The sequence below is a fragment of the Anser cygnoides genome, chromosome 10, assembly GCF_040182565.1.
Source record: "Anser cygnoides isolate HZ-2024a breed goose chromosome 10, Taihu_goose_T2T_genome, whole genome shotgun sequence".
Taxonomy (NCBI): Eukaryota; Metazoa; Chordata; class Aves; order Anseriformes; family Anatidae; genus Anser; species Anser cygnoides.
The window spans coordinates 22529962-22547074 of NC_089882.1; the positions used below are offsets into that span (position 1 = coordinate 22529962).

Below are 17113 nucleotides of genomic sequence, written 5' to 3' on the forward strand. Positions count from 1 at the left end.
TTTGCAAAAATATACTAAAACTCGTTAAGTGACACATCAATGTTTTTTCCAAACTACTCGAATCAATACTGACTACATCAGTAATACAGAAAAAAAAATACACTTTATTTCCCCTTCTAGGTGTTATTGCTGTTCCTTCAGGACAACTACTTACAAACTATTGCATGTTCACAACTGTAACATCAGTTTGCTTACCCCCTTACATGACATTCTGTGAGAAACTCCTTTTCTACATCTACAAGGAAAGGTTGTCTCAGAATGTTGTTTTCAGTGGACCCGATAGGCACATACCTTGTCAGCAGAGTGGTCTGGGAGCTCCCTGGCAGGACTGAGGTTTTCATTCACATGCCATGTTACAATATTCAAAGTTCAAATTTACCTAACTGCCAACACAGTCTGACTTCCTTTCACTCACTACTTCTCATTTGCATGGCAAGTGAGAAAATAAAGAGGGTGACATGAAGAAAAGGGATTCTGCATCAGACAGTCCTACTACAGGCAATCAGGAACAATTCTGAATTCAGACTGTCTTTTTGCAGTAGGAAGCAGCCAAGACCCTGACTATGTTTAAATCTAAGACAGCCACCTAAGTGATCTAAACTGTGTATGCAACATTGTTTACTCAGCTGCTCACCCCTTCTCAAATTGTTCCCATTTTATGATTGAATGGCCTGCCTCTTGCAGCTAATTCCCCCAAATTTTTGGAGCAATGCATACAAGAATAACGCGGCTGAAATGACCGCAGTGGGAAACTCAGGCTGCAAATCCCTTTAAGCCATCTCTCTGGGCATATATGTATTTCCTGGCTTAACTGATGTGTTGATTTGCAGGAACTGAGCACCTTGTGCACACAAAAATGCAGGCGTTGTTCTAGGCCTTGCTCACATACACAGCCTCTACTTAATTGATTTGGTACATGAAAATGCTCAGAGCCATGGAAAACACTCATTCAGTATCCTGTTGACCATAAGCAGAACTGATATTTTTAAAACTCCGATGGTACCTTTCTTATTCCCTGCTGACTCCTCATGTAGCATTATGAAACCCCAGCTGTCACCCTCCTTCCCTGCTCTCCTGGTCCCTTCTCTTTGGGATTCTAGAGTGAGGTGTTTTGCTGCGATGATACTGTCTGTTCTAGCATTTGTTCTTTGTTCCCATGACTGACAAACCTGAGGAACACAATATTAAAATAGGGTCTTCTCCCACCTGTTTTTTAGTCCATGACCTGAAAGCACCATTGAGAATTTTTGCTCCTTGGAGTAAATGAGCAGGTGGTTGTTGCCCAGCTTTGTGCAAACCTAAACAGAGAAAAAGCAGTGCCATTCAAATGCTGAGAACTGAAGTGGTTCTACATGAATTCTCTAATCTGAAAAAGTTTAAACTGTGAAAGTTAACTTAAAAGTTGGTCACCGCAAACAAATCCCTATTGTAACTTGATGGTAATAAGGAGTATATTTACTGTGTCATAAATCCAACTCTGCCTTTCTATACTGTGGTTCCTGTAAATTATGTTTACACTGGCAGTCATCTTGGTTCCTTTCTTGGTCACATATTCAAGCTAGCTTCCACGTTCATACATCCTAGGCTGTGGGCTTACAAAGCTGACGTGAGAGGTTGTTTCATTCTGTCTGAAAAAGCAAGTACCAGTATGTGGAAACAAAGCTATCCTGCACAGAGCATTTCACTTCTCCATGAGTACAAGCTTGTCTAAACTTTTCTGCTCGTTACAATTTTTATTTAGTGTCTGTCACAAGGGGGCCCCCTTCCAAGCAACACTCCGAGGGACCCCACACCTTACTAGTTAGATAAATTGTTGTAAATGTATCTGGTGGGTGTCTCTAGACACGTTCCATAATAAGAAATAGAGGCAAGGAGAAAAGCGAGCCCAAATTTGTAGAGAACATAACATGCATGGACATTTGGATCAGCTCTGAAGGAATATGATTTAGAAGATTTTGAATGTCACAGAAAACTTTGCTTTAATTCGGAGTGCTCCTGCTGCCCTGCTGACCCCATCACTGATGTTCCCGTGGACCCATGTATACATATGACCTGCCAATGTACTTCCACCAGAATCATCAGAATTATGAGAAAAGGTGGCACTATTCCATGTGCCTTGGGCTGACAAAGAAAGCAGCTCGTTACGTTAAGACAGGGAATGAATCCGTAACTTACACTACCCAGCCTAGGTAGTTGGTTACAACATTATTTGCCTCTGAAGCAACTTAAATATTTTTAACAAAGGAGATGAAACCTTTACTTGAGTATAGGTAAGAGGGATGGCTAAGGTCCTTCCTAGAGAAAGGTGGCAGGCTGATTAAGGTGATAGCTGGACCACACCTGCACATTCAGCTGACATGTTAGAAGTAGTTTTTAAATACTAGCAAGACTGCTTTTGGCAACCTGTGGCTCATCAGCAGAAAATAAGAGTAACTATTTTCAGGCCCCCAAATCTAAGCAATTAAGGCAGGCAAAGAAAAGCAGTTTTACCTTTGAATGTCTCTAATAGATGCTTTCCCATATACCAACATGCAGTTTCGAAGTTTGGAAACTGAGTTAGACTGACAATTTTCAATCGTCTTTCTACTTCATATGCCCTGCAATACAAAGCAAACTGAACTTAAAAGCATAGCAGGTCACAAGTATGTTGCACAGTGTCAAGCACTGCTCATAAATGCCTGAGGTTCACTTCGCAGTACACATGGAAGGATATTTCTTTGTGCTGCCACCAAGTACTCTGGCATCAGACCAAAAGCAAAACATAAAAATAACGCTAGTAAGAAACTGTGATATAGATGTAAGATATTTTTATTGCATTATTTGTCCAACATCAGTAGAGACTACTTCTATTGTTTTACACCAGGCAAAGAGCCCGTCTGAGCAGGTGAATAGGTGTCCAGAAGGCAAATGGCATGTTCTAAGACAAACATCCTGACAGTTTTTAACAATTCTCCCTTCAGAATCTGGCCATTTCAGTCCAAACACCTCACATATTCTTCCATGCACTATGTAACAGGTGTAAAGATGGCTTGGAATAACCCAGCAAAGGAGAAACTGGTCAAGGGCACAAATATGGGTATGCTTTCCAAAATTCTCCCAAAGAAGCTACATCAACAACACCACTGCAAACGCAGGATAATTATTATGAGAGAGAATGACCAATTTATTAAAACCTGACCCTCTACCTAAATTAAGATTTTAAAAACAGATTACCTCATCTGCATTTCAACACTTAGACTATGTAGAAAATGTCCTGCAAAGGCCAGGCAGTCTACAGGTGTTAGAGTTGCATAAATCCAACCTAGAAGAGAAAGAAAAGATCCTTGAGAATAAATACTGGGCCCATAGTAACAAACAATGTATTCACTACATGAACTTCATACTTCACTCTACAACTTACTTCCTACATACCAACACAGCTCTTCAGTCCAAGTCAGCACTAGAACCACCTGTGCTTTGAACAAAGTTGCATTTGGGCCCTTGTTCAATTTGCACTAGTAAGGCCTAGTCCAGGAACTTGCTAAGCACCTTTCACTCACAGTCCCAGGACCACCTTCGACTGTGGCTATTTCGAATAGACAGACAGCGAAGGGAATATATTGCCACAAGTGCCTTTACTTTTTTATTGCTGTTAAAAGCAGCAGCAGTTACATAATAGTAGCTGTTTTCACATCACTGACAATTCCTGACACTGACTTTATTGCAGTGTCAGAAACAGGTGTTTTCCAAACACTTATTTTCACACTAAAATCTACCTAAATTAGTCAATCTCCATACATTGTTCAATGTTTATTCCACCATCTGCTTCACACATGGTCATGAGAGAAATGAATATTCTTTATGAATATCATCCTAGGAACTGAGAAAAACAAAATTCACCACTCAACCTACAATGAAAGCCTGAGTCTATGAAGTAGCCTATAAAAATCTGTGACACCCTGGTCTTCAGCCTCTTGTGAAACCATAAACACACATTCACACCATGCAGGCACCTTGGTGTCAAAGGGAATCAACAACCAAGAAGTGAAGCAAGCAATGCAACGTGAGCTCTCCATTAGATACTGTGGCACAAAACATCAATGTCATGCTTGGACATACAGAGAGGACTTGGGAGTTACTTCAACCCAGGTAGACCAAAAGTGGAACGCTGTATGTACTAGTTATATTTTTAAAAGGCTGTTAAAATATTGAGAGAAAACAGTAAAAGTTCAGGGGTTGTTGTTGTTGTTTTTTAAGCACATAAAATTAGACTTCTACTGAGAGTTAGACTTCATACTTTGTCAGAGAAAGGTGGTCAAATCACATTCCTCTAGCACTTTGGACATGCTGTTTCGGCAGCTGTAAAACAAACAGTAAACCCCACCTGTAATCACCTGCTCACCTGAAGGAATGAAGAGTGTCTGTCCTTGTTTAACTGTGCATTTGTAACATTTATCTACCTGGTCTGCAAAAAACATTTCACTGTGGTTTGCTGCTGATTGCCAGCGTTCATAGAGAGAAATATTTGCAGAGGCTGGTTTGATGAGATAAAATATTTTTTCTCCCTGAATTAGAAAACACAAAATTAGCAACCAGCAGCCAAATCAATCAAAGCTGCACTGACATGGATACAAGCACACACAAATATTTAAATAAATAAATATATAGCATTACATATTTTAACACTATTTAAGTAAAACTTACTAGTCAGCTTTGTAAAGAAGGGCTGAAATAATTAAATCACTAGCTGACTACATTTGCTCAGATTTGTGGGGCAGATGGTACACAAGGTTTGTAGTGTCAGGTTCCCTTACCCTGCAAAAGCAGGATGTAATATCTTCCAGGTCTTAGGAGATGTGCTTGCAGAAGGCACTAAACAAATATTCACGTCCTAATAGAGTGAGAATACACCAACAACTTCCACATGACAAGTAAACCCTGGCACTACTGAGAGTGTACCCACTGACAGCAGTTAAGGCTTTGCACATTTCTTATGTGTATAAGAGGACCATTGGGGAAAAAAATGAGATCAAGAGAATTTTAGGATGGCCTTCACATATAAAATGTAGTTCGTTGCTAAATACACTGCAAAAAGATGAACCCTCACCTTCAGCACATGGTACCATGCAGAAGCTCCTCCCGAATCTATGTGGAAATCTGTGTAGCTGTCCTTCACACAGATCAGGCAGTACTTGGTAACTTTTGGTTTAGCCAGAAGAGCATCATCAGGCCAATAGTTTTCCACCCAGGACAACTTCTTAACTATATCTGGAGGTTCTACAAAACTGGACATCCTTTATAGAGAGAATTAAAAACAAGCATGCATCTTTTAAGAAAAAAAAAATAATAATAATAATGCAAGAATCCCAATACAACCAAAAGTGGACTCTGACTCTATTACTTCAATGGCAATATGAAGCAACAGCTTACATATCAGTGGAACTGTTTTTTATTCAGAAAATTTGTGAAAACTGTTTACAGATATAAATCTAAGGCTTTTTAAGTATGACGATGCAGCAATGACCCTTTGAATTCTTTCAGTAGCAATATTTATGATGAACTGTTTATATTTTCCAGTTCTTGCCTCTTGCTATGCAGGCTCAGTTACCAATTGTGCTATATCCCAGCCACTTTTTCAGCCCCCTTCAGAGAAGTGAAAGGTGTGCACTCTTACATAAGTGGTCTAGTAAATCTTAACAACTTTCAGGTTAAACTTAATAGTAATAATATTTACAGCATTGATACTTCAGACTTGTGAACTAAATAAGTCTTGATCTGCTGCTGAAAATCAGTTAACTTTTTATTTAGATTGATTAAATTACATGAAAAACTCTGAAGAAGAAAAAATATAATTTGGGTTGATAATGTTAATATACTTAAAGTATGATATATAATTAATTTATATATTGTCTTATTTAAAGTAAACATACCATTTAAATACATTATATAAATTATATAAGCATACCGTATATTATTAATCACAGCCAAAATGATGTGGTGGCGTAAGAAGCAAGTATTATACGTCTTTCTTCCCCAAATGTGTTAAATTTTATATTTAAATAGTGAAAATTTGGCCTACTATTTGCAGGAGGTTGAAGTTCACTGTTGGACACTCTAAAATATCACTTCCGTAAGAGTATCTGCACTTCAAACTAAAATTAAAAGCTCCCATGTGTCATTTATACTCACTGTCAAATACTGATAACAATAGCCCCATTTAAAATGGCAGGGAAAGACAGAGCAGTGCATTCAATTAAAATGTCACTGTCTGTGCTAAGAGATAAAATATTTGCTAGTTAATGTCTAAATTAGCAGCATATGACTGACAGCGCCAGTAGTCCTTCAGAATAAATGACCTCCCGTTATTCTCTGATAATGGCAGAAAGCTAAAAAATTCCTACTGAAAATACTGGTAATCTTAGAAGCCTGTAATTACTACAGATGCCTTCTGCAGGAATGGGTGTGCACTACTAAAACACTAACTACAGGGCTTCAGGTTAAAATGGCTTAAAAATAAATGAACTTGTAATTATTCATCAGCTTACTTTTTAAAGGCTATATTAAGTCTACTGTCCTCAGCTAAAATAGAATGGTCCCCAAAGCCACCATTCTTATTTGTTGTTGTTGTTGACACTCATCATTTTCTGTGTTGTGTTTATACAAAAAGGAATCTTTTCCTCCATTAACACTTCCCATTAGAAGCATTAGATACCCAGAAGGACTACAAGAACTGTAAAAATAATTACACAGTTGCATAAACTTCAATATATTATAGATGCATCTACCTATTTATAGAATAAAATCACAGCTATATAAAGCACAAAGCAATAACTTGAACTCTTAGGCATTTACATCAACTGATTATCCTATATGTAAAGCATATAATTTAAAGCATGAGAAGAACAGTAGTTTTCCTGTCGTTAAGGATTGATGATATTCACATAGCCAGTATCATGACATATGTCTCACTGAAATACTAAAGCACCTCAGCCTCAAATGCAGAGCTCATCTGGTACTGTTAAACACACACACACACACACACCCCAACTTTCTGTTGAGACGTCAGCATCACTCTAGTTCTGAACTGCTGTCATCCAAATTACAGGTTAACTTGCAAAAGCACCGAGACTGAAACTTTAACACATAATATAGGACTACAAAATCATAATCATTTCAAACTTACTCTCATTCGAGGACATCCAGTGACATGTTATTCCATACCTAGAGCCACATCTCATCTATTTACTTTAAACAGAAGATTTCAGTAAGCAATATACAATTCACTCTTGCCAGTGCTGTATGAATAGGGTGTTCACTATGTCACAACATATTTTAAAAAAGAATGTTCCAAGGAGATCAACACGTTAAGAGGTTGCCTTAATCTGGAAGAAGAGCTGTCGCTGATTTACATCCATCAAGAGTCTCATCTCTCATAATATAATAGTTTATATACATATATATATATATATATATAAAAGACCCCCTTTTGTCCATATTCTCCCACAAATCCATGTTGTCCTTCTTTCTTTGGGTCTTACCAGTATGTGTCAAGCCCCATCTAAGATCATAATAGGAACGTACGACATTATCACTCACCACCAGGACAAGGCAGAGAATTATCTCCTGGAACAACTAGTTATGTCCTAGTTGTAACTCTCTAGTATACAGTTGAACTGAATTAACTATACCTGTACTACTGGAGTTAAAATAAAAATGAAAAGATGTAAAAATGTTCCATTCTGATATGTGAATGTTGATGGCATGTGAATGGTGATGATATGCATGTCTGAATTACCATGAAAAATTCTGGCCCAACCAATCCACAACACACCATACTCTTCATACAGCTACAGCACTTTCATTTCCGTGCTTTCCCTAAAATGGCTACATATGGACAAAGCCATACTTGTCAGCATCACAAGAAACCAGGATCCCAAGGCTAGAGCGGTACTTGTTAAGGAGGGAACCACTAGAGAAGGTGGAGGCTGTTCAGAATGCAGCAGTCAGACCCCAGGGCACCGCGTAGTGCCGCAGGCTGGACCAGCTCACCTCGTATCTGAGAACTCCAGGTTAGTCACATTGAGGACTCTTTTTCTGTTTGTACTGTAGTAGTAATCCACAAATTCCTTCAGCTTCATCTTGCAGTCTTTCTGTTTGGTGACATCAGTGACATCAACACTTCTCTCTGGTCCTAAAAATTAATTCAATGAAAAAGGGAGATTGATTGGTGGCCTGACTTGTCCCATTTTGTATGCTTGGGTGTGAGTTAACATTTCCAGAAACATCTCAAACTTTTTATTTGTTGATTTTCTTAGCCTTTGTAATTTATTTGGTTTACATACATAAACTGCATATGTATAAAATGGTACTTTTTTATTCATGCCCCATGATAAAATTATTTCCATAGTTTTTATTTTTAAAGGATTAATATTATTTTTCATTACAGACATTATTTGCTTGGTGAAAATTATATGCAAATATCTGAATATCTATGGAATAAGCCCTACCCACCACACCGTAAATTTCTTGTGATTGAGTGCAATACTGTACAGGATATCTTGTCAAGCAGATCTTTCAGGATGGTTTTCCTCATGCTCTATTAAAGATTTTATTTATGATTTTTTTAAAGAAATATTTCAGGTGTACCATGAAATTTTTGACTTTTTTATCACATTAGGAGAGAAAAAAAATATTTTTCCCCCTACAAAACACCAGCACAGTAATGACATATTTGGCAATCTCATTTGTGGTGTTCCATCCTCTACTACTTGCTTTAGATTGTTTCTAGAAGACATTCTAGGTCCAATGTAATAAATTAAAAACAGTGAAATAAATTCCTGCTTGCGAAATCTCACTGAAGCCAACCAATCCCATGGAGGTTACACCAGCATTGTATTTGTTCTGTTCACTTTAAAAATCTGGTGCCAGCTTTGGGTTAAATAGCCTATGTTCTTCCCTTCAGCTTTTCATTAACAATTTTTTTTTTTGGGGGGGGGGGTGGGGGGGGGGAGGTGGACTATTTCAGCTAGACGCTGAGAGAAAGCCAGCAGATGCATGAGGAGCACCTAGGTCAAACAAGAAAATCTGCTAAGTGTAGCAGATGGGCAAGGAAAATATGTTTCCTGTAGAAGCAATGGGATAGAAATCAGGGGTCTTGAATTCTCCTTTATTCATAGTTATCTCACTGCACACAGTCGCTGCAAGAGGAACAAAGGCAATCAAGAACAACAGTGGCTGTTGACAGCATCCACCAGTTTGGGGAATAGGTCAATGGCCTGGTAAGTACCACACAAAAGGAGAAGTGGTTAGCAGGTTATAAAAGGAGATGAAGGGAGCCCTGAAACACAGACGTACATTAGAGCTGGAGTCATATCTCCAAAAGGACGGCAGTTTACCAGAACACTGGAAGGAACAAGAATCTTAGAATTTTAGGTTGGATATTAGGAAAAACTTCTTTACCGAAAGGGTTGTTAGGCATTGAAATGGGCTGCCCAGGGAAGTGGTTGAGTTACCATCCCTGAAGGTCTTTAAAAGACATTTAGATGTTGAACTTAGTGATATGGTTTAGTGGAGGACTTGTTAGTGTTAGGTCAGAGGTTGGACTAGGTGATCTTGGAGGTCTCTTCCAACCTAGACGATTCTGTGATTCTGTGTGATTCTGTAATCTCATTGGAACTGACACAGAAGAGAGACAGAGTGAGAGAGAAGAAGAGACAAGATCACACATGCTAAAGGAAAAAGGATGTGGAGATGAGACAAGTGACTTCAGAGCAGTTTCATGGCTCCTGGCCAAGGTATGTTTTCCAAGGGTGGATGACGTGATGACTTGCAAGATGCAGTACAACACCCTGCCCAGGTTAGAGACTGAAGGATGCCAGCACGAATCCAAATGACCAGCAGCAATGACAAAAGCTCTGTCTGTGAACTGACACCAGTGTTGAAATGGACTGCCTCTGCAGAGTGGGAGTCTCAGTCTAGTAATTCCTTCAATAGAAAGTGAGATGGCAGCAATCAATTAAGACTTGGCCCAAAGGAACAATTTATTGATACTACAATGACTATTTTAATACAGTGCTATCGAGTACAATGCGGTCTGGCTCAGGTTCACCGTAAGATACACAAGTTGGTACAAGAAACAAGCGTGGATTAATTGCTAATTACAGGCTACCACTACATAATAAAACTTAAAGTTTGCATAGCTCAAGGTCTGATGTCAGTATTTTACAATAACATAACCTCCTTCCTCCTTTGGCCATAAAACACACATATATACCCCCTACCCCCAAAACCTCATTTTCATTGCTGTCTGTAAAATCACAAGAGAAAATACTACTGATTCTGAGCTAGCAGGTAGCAAGCAATGCCAGTGCATGCTACCTTTCAGTCCCTCGCCTCTCACAGTCACAGCCCACTAGGACCATGCTGGCTCCTGGAGAAAAAATTACCCTGGGATTATTTTGACTCACACCAAAAGCCAAACTTCTTCTCTGCCACACCTGGGGGATGGAGGAATATGTGCAGGGTGTGCAACACCCTCTTTCTGCCTCTTCCAGGCTTCCTCTATAGTGTATGTTGATCAGCCTATATACAGGTTACATGGCCGTAAAGTTTTGAGCTGCCTCCATCTTTCCAAAGCCTTTCATCTTTCCAAAGCCTTGGACATACAGTCCAAAAGACTCTTGTTATTTAACCTGCAGTTGACTGCCACCCTGCCCTACTGCTGGTCTGCACCAAAAGGCAGACCAGCGATATTCCAGGCAAGGGAGCCGTTTTCACAGCCCTGGGACCAGTTTTAAAGAAGCAAATAAACTCTAGCAGTAAAACGTTACTGCTGCCCCATACGCACCAACGTAGTTTTCAACATCGCTGACGTAGAATGTGGGTGCTGGCACAGACAAACCCAGACCATCCTTCTTTGGAACCAGGATGGGCTCTGTGAAACCATTTTCTTCCAAATACTCTGTTGTTAGTTGGCTGCCTGGCACTTTCACTACTATATCTTCAGCACTAGAAAAGTAAACACAGGTAAGGTTCAATAGTAAGGTGCAATAGTAAGGTGCTTCCAGGCAGAGCTTGGCATCTTCTGCATTTCACTACTGAAAGGAAAAAGTTATAAGCAAACAAGAATAAACTGACATCATCAGATAACAGTCACTTCTCCCTAAAGCCTACGTTGCATATTTTGTTCAGGTGGGTGTCTCAGCTGTTTTTGACACCTAGAATGTGCTTGAACCTCAATTCTGTTTGTTTAAAAAAAAAAAGAAAAAAGAAAACCCAAACTTCCTGAAGCAGTGGATTCTAGGCACCCAATTCTTAGCTTGCTTACAAATGCCAGCTATGCTATGATTTTTCTATATTGCTGTGGGTAGCTCTACTGAAGTAAGCAGTATATGAATGTGAACTCTAGTATGACTTGTATGCCTTTTGTTTAACATCCAATTTCCAAAAAAAGTAAGTGGTATATTTGTTGAAAGCCAACCAAAAGTATTCTCTAAATAGCAATTTGCAGATAGGCAAGAATGCACAATGCCAGCAACTATAGACAAAAAAAACCTATCAGTCATGAAATGTACAAGTTCATATTTGTGATTATTTTTTTTTTTTAAAGAAAACATTTATTTTGAGAACCCTCAAACAAACAAATTCCTATTACCTGGAATAAGCACTCTATATGCAAAGCACCTCTGAGAATCAGGCAAAGTCCTGTCTTTGGAAGAGACTACACTAGATACAATAAACCCCGAGGTCTTGGAAAATTCACTCAACAGAGCTAAAAATCAATAGTCTTTCAGATGGCATTAGTCTACATGGTGTTTTAGGCGGTCACTGAGACCTGCCCCGAACAGGTGCTAAACAATGTTTTAGCAGCATCCTATACTCTTCTGGAGTAGGTTGAAGTGACTACACATGATGGAAAGCCATGGAATCGGAGGCTCAGATCTCTTTGTGCCTAGAGAGCTAATTTCATTCCTATGAACCATGCTGACGATCACAACTAACTGAAAAACCTCAGTTATATGCAAAGGAGGTGCATGAGACAAAAGCCATAACGCAGCATATTGCAAAGCATGTAAGGCATACTAAAACCATCTACAACCAACACACTCGACTAATACACCAACTACTGGAAACTTCTGAAATAACAGCTTACAGTGAGAGACTATTTTCCTAACTATAGGAATCTGTCAAGTTACCAGTGATTAATGTCAAAGAAATTAGTGTTAAATATTTCAATTTAAAGGAGGTAAAGTTTAAAATGCTACGTAATCTCAAATAAATTGTCCAGGAAATACTTTGCAAATCATTTTTAAGTAGTCAAATAAATTGTTCAGGAAATACTCTGCAAATTATTTTCAAGTAGCTGAGAGGCTTCAAAGTGACTAATAAAAGGGCAAGTTTATCAAATGATCAGTTATTCAAACCGACAACTGTAAAAAGAATTTCAAGGCCAATTTCTAGATCTTTTCAAGAGCAAAATGTTTTGAATTCAAAGTGAAAAATGAGTGTACTCTAACCGATCGTCAGGCCTAAAAGCGCTCCAGCAGACGTTGCTTGTTGTTCGTCTCTCTTTGAACCAACCTGGGTAACCAAGCAACTCTTTGGTCTTTGTGAAGATATTTCAGGCCTTTCCTGCAGCGTGGGGACAGCCAGCTCTGTCACCGGCAGGCTGTGGACAGTGGAAATAACAAAACTTTGCATGTTTACGCCCAAAAGCATTACTTCCCAGAACCTTGAAGGCCAATACGTGACTGCCCTCTTCTGCATCAGTTCTGAATTACAGCTCACGTTTTCAGAGTTACCAAAAACGGGCGGAAAAACGGGCGGGATAGGCGATGGCACTGAAGGGCATGGCCAGGCGTTACATGTGCTCCATCTCTGCAGGCACAAAGCGAGCCAGGCCCAGACCGCCACGCGATCAGCCGGGCCTGCAAGACACCAGGCACATGCTGTAGGCCTTGGATGCCACCATCACAGTGGCTGGCGCAGGCATGGACACAGCCCCCAGTATTGTGAAACCTCGCTCCACAGGGACGGCCTAGGCCAAGTACCGAACACAAGACTGCCTTGCGCATGCCCTGTGTTGGGCGCTTAAGTGCTTGAGCAGGGGCCTGTAATTACCTGGCTTCGTGAAGCACATCAGGCATGTGGGGCAAGGCAGGGGAAGCAAGCAGCGTATTAAATGCATTCCTTCGCAGGCACTCATGTGGCAGGGCTTCCCAGGGAGAGTAAGAATACAAACTTGCCGGATGCAAGCAGGGTTAAGATGTAGAAACAGCTCATTTCTGGATCATCCCAGCCACAGTGGGCAATCAGGAGGCAAGGTTAGTCACTGGGTCTGGGAGAGCCTGGCTCACACCGCAAGCAACATGCAGGCCCAGCACTGCCGCAAGGACAGCGGTGGCACGGTGGGGACCCACACAGCCTGCCCATGCCAGCACTTAGCGCCATGCTCCTGCTGCCATGCCACAGCGTGGGCACCCCTGAGCAGCATGGCCTAAGGCAAGCAAGAAATGGAGTGAAGACCGCCAGAGAGGCGGCCAGGTGGGCAGCAGCGTGAAACACCGAGCATTAAGGAATATACTGCTGATCCAGCGTTCATGGCACTGATCCTGCTGCCTCACAGGTACGTTCTGAGGCTTGGCAGGGATTACAGCGTTCTGTATTTCTGCAAACAGCAGTACCAGGCAGAAGTAACATATGAAGGATGGAGGCTGGAGGTTTTAAAGAGCAAGATGTAAGCTATGGGAAGAACCTCAGAGGAAGGCAGCATTTGGGGAAATCAGGTCCTTGCATGTGCTCTTACAGCTTGACACTTCTTTGCTTCCCACAGAGTGCTTATTAGCTCACGGAGGGTTTCCTGCTTTAGAGAACTGGGATACCTCTTGACAAAGTAGATACTAATTAACTGAAGCTAAGCTCCTGTTTAAATTCCAGGTAATCTTGTGAGCTGATAATGAAGAAGAAGAAAGCATTTGGGAAACAAAGAGCACAGACTAGAACTACATGTAATGACAGGAGTGTAAGACTGAACGAATCAAAATCGTCCATCTTATGGAAAGCTCTAGAGCATATTCATAGATTTCAGTTACCTCCTGGGTGTAAAATAGCATCTGACAGGTTGTTACAGGTACGTCTAGTGTATCTGGCACTAATATAACTTTGAATAAGCACAGGAAACAAAGGTACCATGCAAGCCAAAGAAATGGATGGTGAGAGAGTGTCAGCAGCAGCAGCAATACCAAATAGGAAGCTGCAAGTCATCCACATAGGTTGGGTGACTTCCTCTGCTGTCCCGATGCAGCACAGTCTTTCAGTTTATTCTCAGTTTGAGCAAATGGTATTGATATACCATTAAACCTTTGCAGTTACATCTCACATACTCATTCGAGTCTGGTTTGCTTCTGTATGTGCCACAGAAGTGTCTAGTAATGATCATACCAAAATGGAGTCTGACACCTACACTGAAGTACCTGAACAATTAATTTAGTTATTATTATTACTACTGTTACTATTCTAATGCTATTTTGGTATTAAAAAAAAATCAGGAGCTGAATGACATGAATTCAGTTTTTTGCTTGTTTGCTTTCTTCACTATTCCTTTTGATCTGAGTCTCACCAAGGGACTAACTGGTTATAATTGACTGTTGTGTTCTGTGAATCAGCCATGATGTTTCTGTCTTTAAACGAAGACCCCCTGTTTTCATTTCATCAGATTCTGACTGCTGAGCATTGGGTTTTGTTCTGTGAACATCTGCAGATTTCATTCATTTTCTTTAGAAGAGATAATTTCTCAACAGGACTTTGTTTTACTAATGCCAGAAGTGTCAATGCCAGAGGCCTGAATCTTGCAGGGACTCGCTTTGACTACAGACTGTACTTGCTCAGTAACTTTATTTTGGCAAGAGATATTTTCTTATTTGGCAGCATATATTTCCTTATGTGTGCATGGAAGTGGGAAACAAACAAACAAAAAAAAATGGAGGTCCATATTTTTAAATAATTTGGGAATGACTCGTAGATACTGAATATGTGAGCACAGATCTTCCAAGAATATGCAAACCTCTCAGACACCCAGGCATAGCACGTACACTCAGTCAAATTCCCGTTTCTTTAAATTAGAGAAGAAATCCTATACAGTTTTGTATAACTTTCAGCAAGGTGCTGAAAGCATTAACTGAGAACACATCTCCCTGGAGTGACTGGGGAAATGAAGACATTCACTAAAAACTAGACAAATTGTCATCTTCTCTGAAAGGAATGTCAGTCTTGATGTGATCACTTACTTCTTAGGGTATATCGCTGGTTTGGATTTTGTGTACAAGCCTAGGGTTTTGGATTCAGAAGCTGTTTGTACCTGCAATTTCAGAGGCTATCCTAGGTTACTGAAAACATTCTGCCTAGACCTTAATCCTTTTTTACTAAATTAGCTTTGCAACCTTTCAAATTGTTCTGTACTTAAAAAAGGCTAAGACAAAGATAAAGCAGGCCCAAATAAAAATAGCCAAGCAAGTAAAAATACTGGGTACTGAATTCAGTGAAATACATCTGTAAGCAAGCACTACAACATTCTGCAGGGGTATTTTCAGCCTTTTCCTTAACCAGACTAATAACTGATATTTGAAATTAAAGTGAGATCAAATCTTCTGTAAAATGAAGAAGTTTTCTGTTTACCAAGTACATTTTACCAGTTTCTATGGGTACTTCTAAAATAATTAGTCATTAATAATTAAGAATTCATTTGGCTAATGCCTACTTCAAAAAAAAAAAAAATAAAACACCACTCTTACAAATGGCTGTGAAGCAGCCTAATAAAGTGCGGAACATGTCACCTAACAATTAGCACTATTCATTACCCCAAATAAGAGAGTCTTTGTCACTGTAGCAACTGAGGGTGTCATTGTTCTTTTCAAGATGGAGAGACTTCAGCAAAACCATTAGTATTTCTGAGAGCTGGATAATTCTGTGCAATAAATTTGTTAGTCTCTTATTCAAGCATATGTTGTAGGGGCCAAACACATTCTTGTTCTTGTCTTCATACATACTCGCATCTACTGAAATCCGCAGGAGCTGGGTTCAATCAACAGTAGATTTTCATACTGCTGCACAAACAAAACATGGAAGAGCCAGGGACATCTGCAATAAGGAAGTGTTCACTTAAACTTCATAACCCTGTACTATCCAACGCCTTCAGCAAGGATCACAATCAGCTTCATATGAAATGGGCTATATCTGCTTTTCCACAAGAGCACTGTTTGCTTATGCAGCCAAACAACTTACCTTGGAAAAGTACGACTTCGAAGTTCCTTTATAAAGACTTGACTCCCATTCTGTACAGGTTTGACCTCTGTAGTCTGTCCAGTATCGTGTTTATGCCAATTTCTTTTCTTTTTCACTGAAAAGGAATGGGTTGGACAGTACCATATGCTAAGTAGAAGAAAATTATTAAAACATTTGAAGGAAGGACAAATCTTCATGGCATTTCTTAGGTGAGCAGAGATTAGGGGACCCCCACTACGCTGCCATGAAAATTTCAGTATTGCTCTCAATTCACCATTAAACAATTATACTGTAGTCTGAAGATCTATTACATACTGAACAGTGTTCGTTTTGTAACATAAGGGCAACCAGACGGATAATTACTGAGCTGCACAGCTATCACAGGCTTCATGCAAACACAGGCTCTGGACATTTTGTACTTGTCAGACTACACACTTAATCCTTATCATAGAACCCTTAGGAAAGACACTTTTCTGCTCTGTCACTACGTCACATAGGTCTTTATGAACATATTTGTTATGAATTACCTTTGTCTAAAGGTCTGTCCAGCAGTGGTAGGTTTGACATCAATTTGGATGGGCTTTGAATTATGCCCTGCACACAACATGCACATAACAGGGGAAAAAAAAAAAAGATGCAAGGGCACCACAAATGCAATTTTTACAACTTCTCTTATTTCTAGGATTTGAAAGGCAAGCCAGGTTTATGCATTAACTTGATACCATCAGACAGAAGGTCCCTTATGCTCCCTGTGGGTTACTGACATATAGGCAAGTTTCTCATGGAAAAAGGGTCAGCTGAAATAAGCACAAATAAGCAAGTCAAATGTCTATGTAGTTCTGCCTTGCCTCTGACA

At 39.8% G+C, this 17113-nt stretch overlaps 1 protein-coding gene across 4 annotated transcripts in view; it reads right to left on the bottom strand.

The window, feature by feature from the left end:
• The window catches only part of PHF2 (PHD finger protein 2), a 95822-nt gene that overhangs the window by 23602 nt on the left and 55107 nt on the right, over positions 1-17113 (bottom strand). For all 4 annotated transcript variants that reach the window (XM_048061577.2, XM_048061574.2, XM_067003270.1 and 1 more), the window contains 8 exons: positions 16258-16372; positions 10826-10986; positions 8029-8170; positions 5087-5273; positions 4382-4544; positions 3214-3301; positions 2491-2597; positions 1207-1298 (listed from right to left, as the gene is read on the bottom strand). In XM_048061577.2, the coding sequence (XP_047917534.1) occupies positions 1207-1298; positions 2491-2597; positions 3214-3301; positions 4382-4544; positions 5087-5273; positions 8029-8170; positions 10826-10986; positions 16258-16372 (1055 nt within the window). The remainder of the gene's footprint in view (positions 1-1206; positions 1299-2490; positions 2598-3213; positions 3302-4381; positions 4545-5086; positions 5274-8028; positions 8171-10825; positions 10987-16257; positions 16373-17113) is intronic.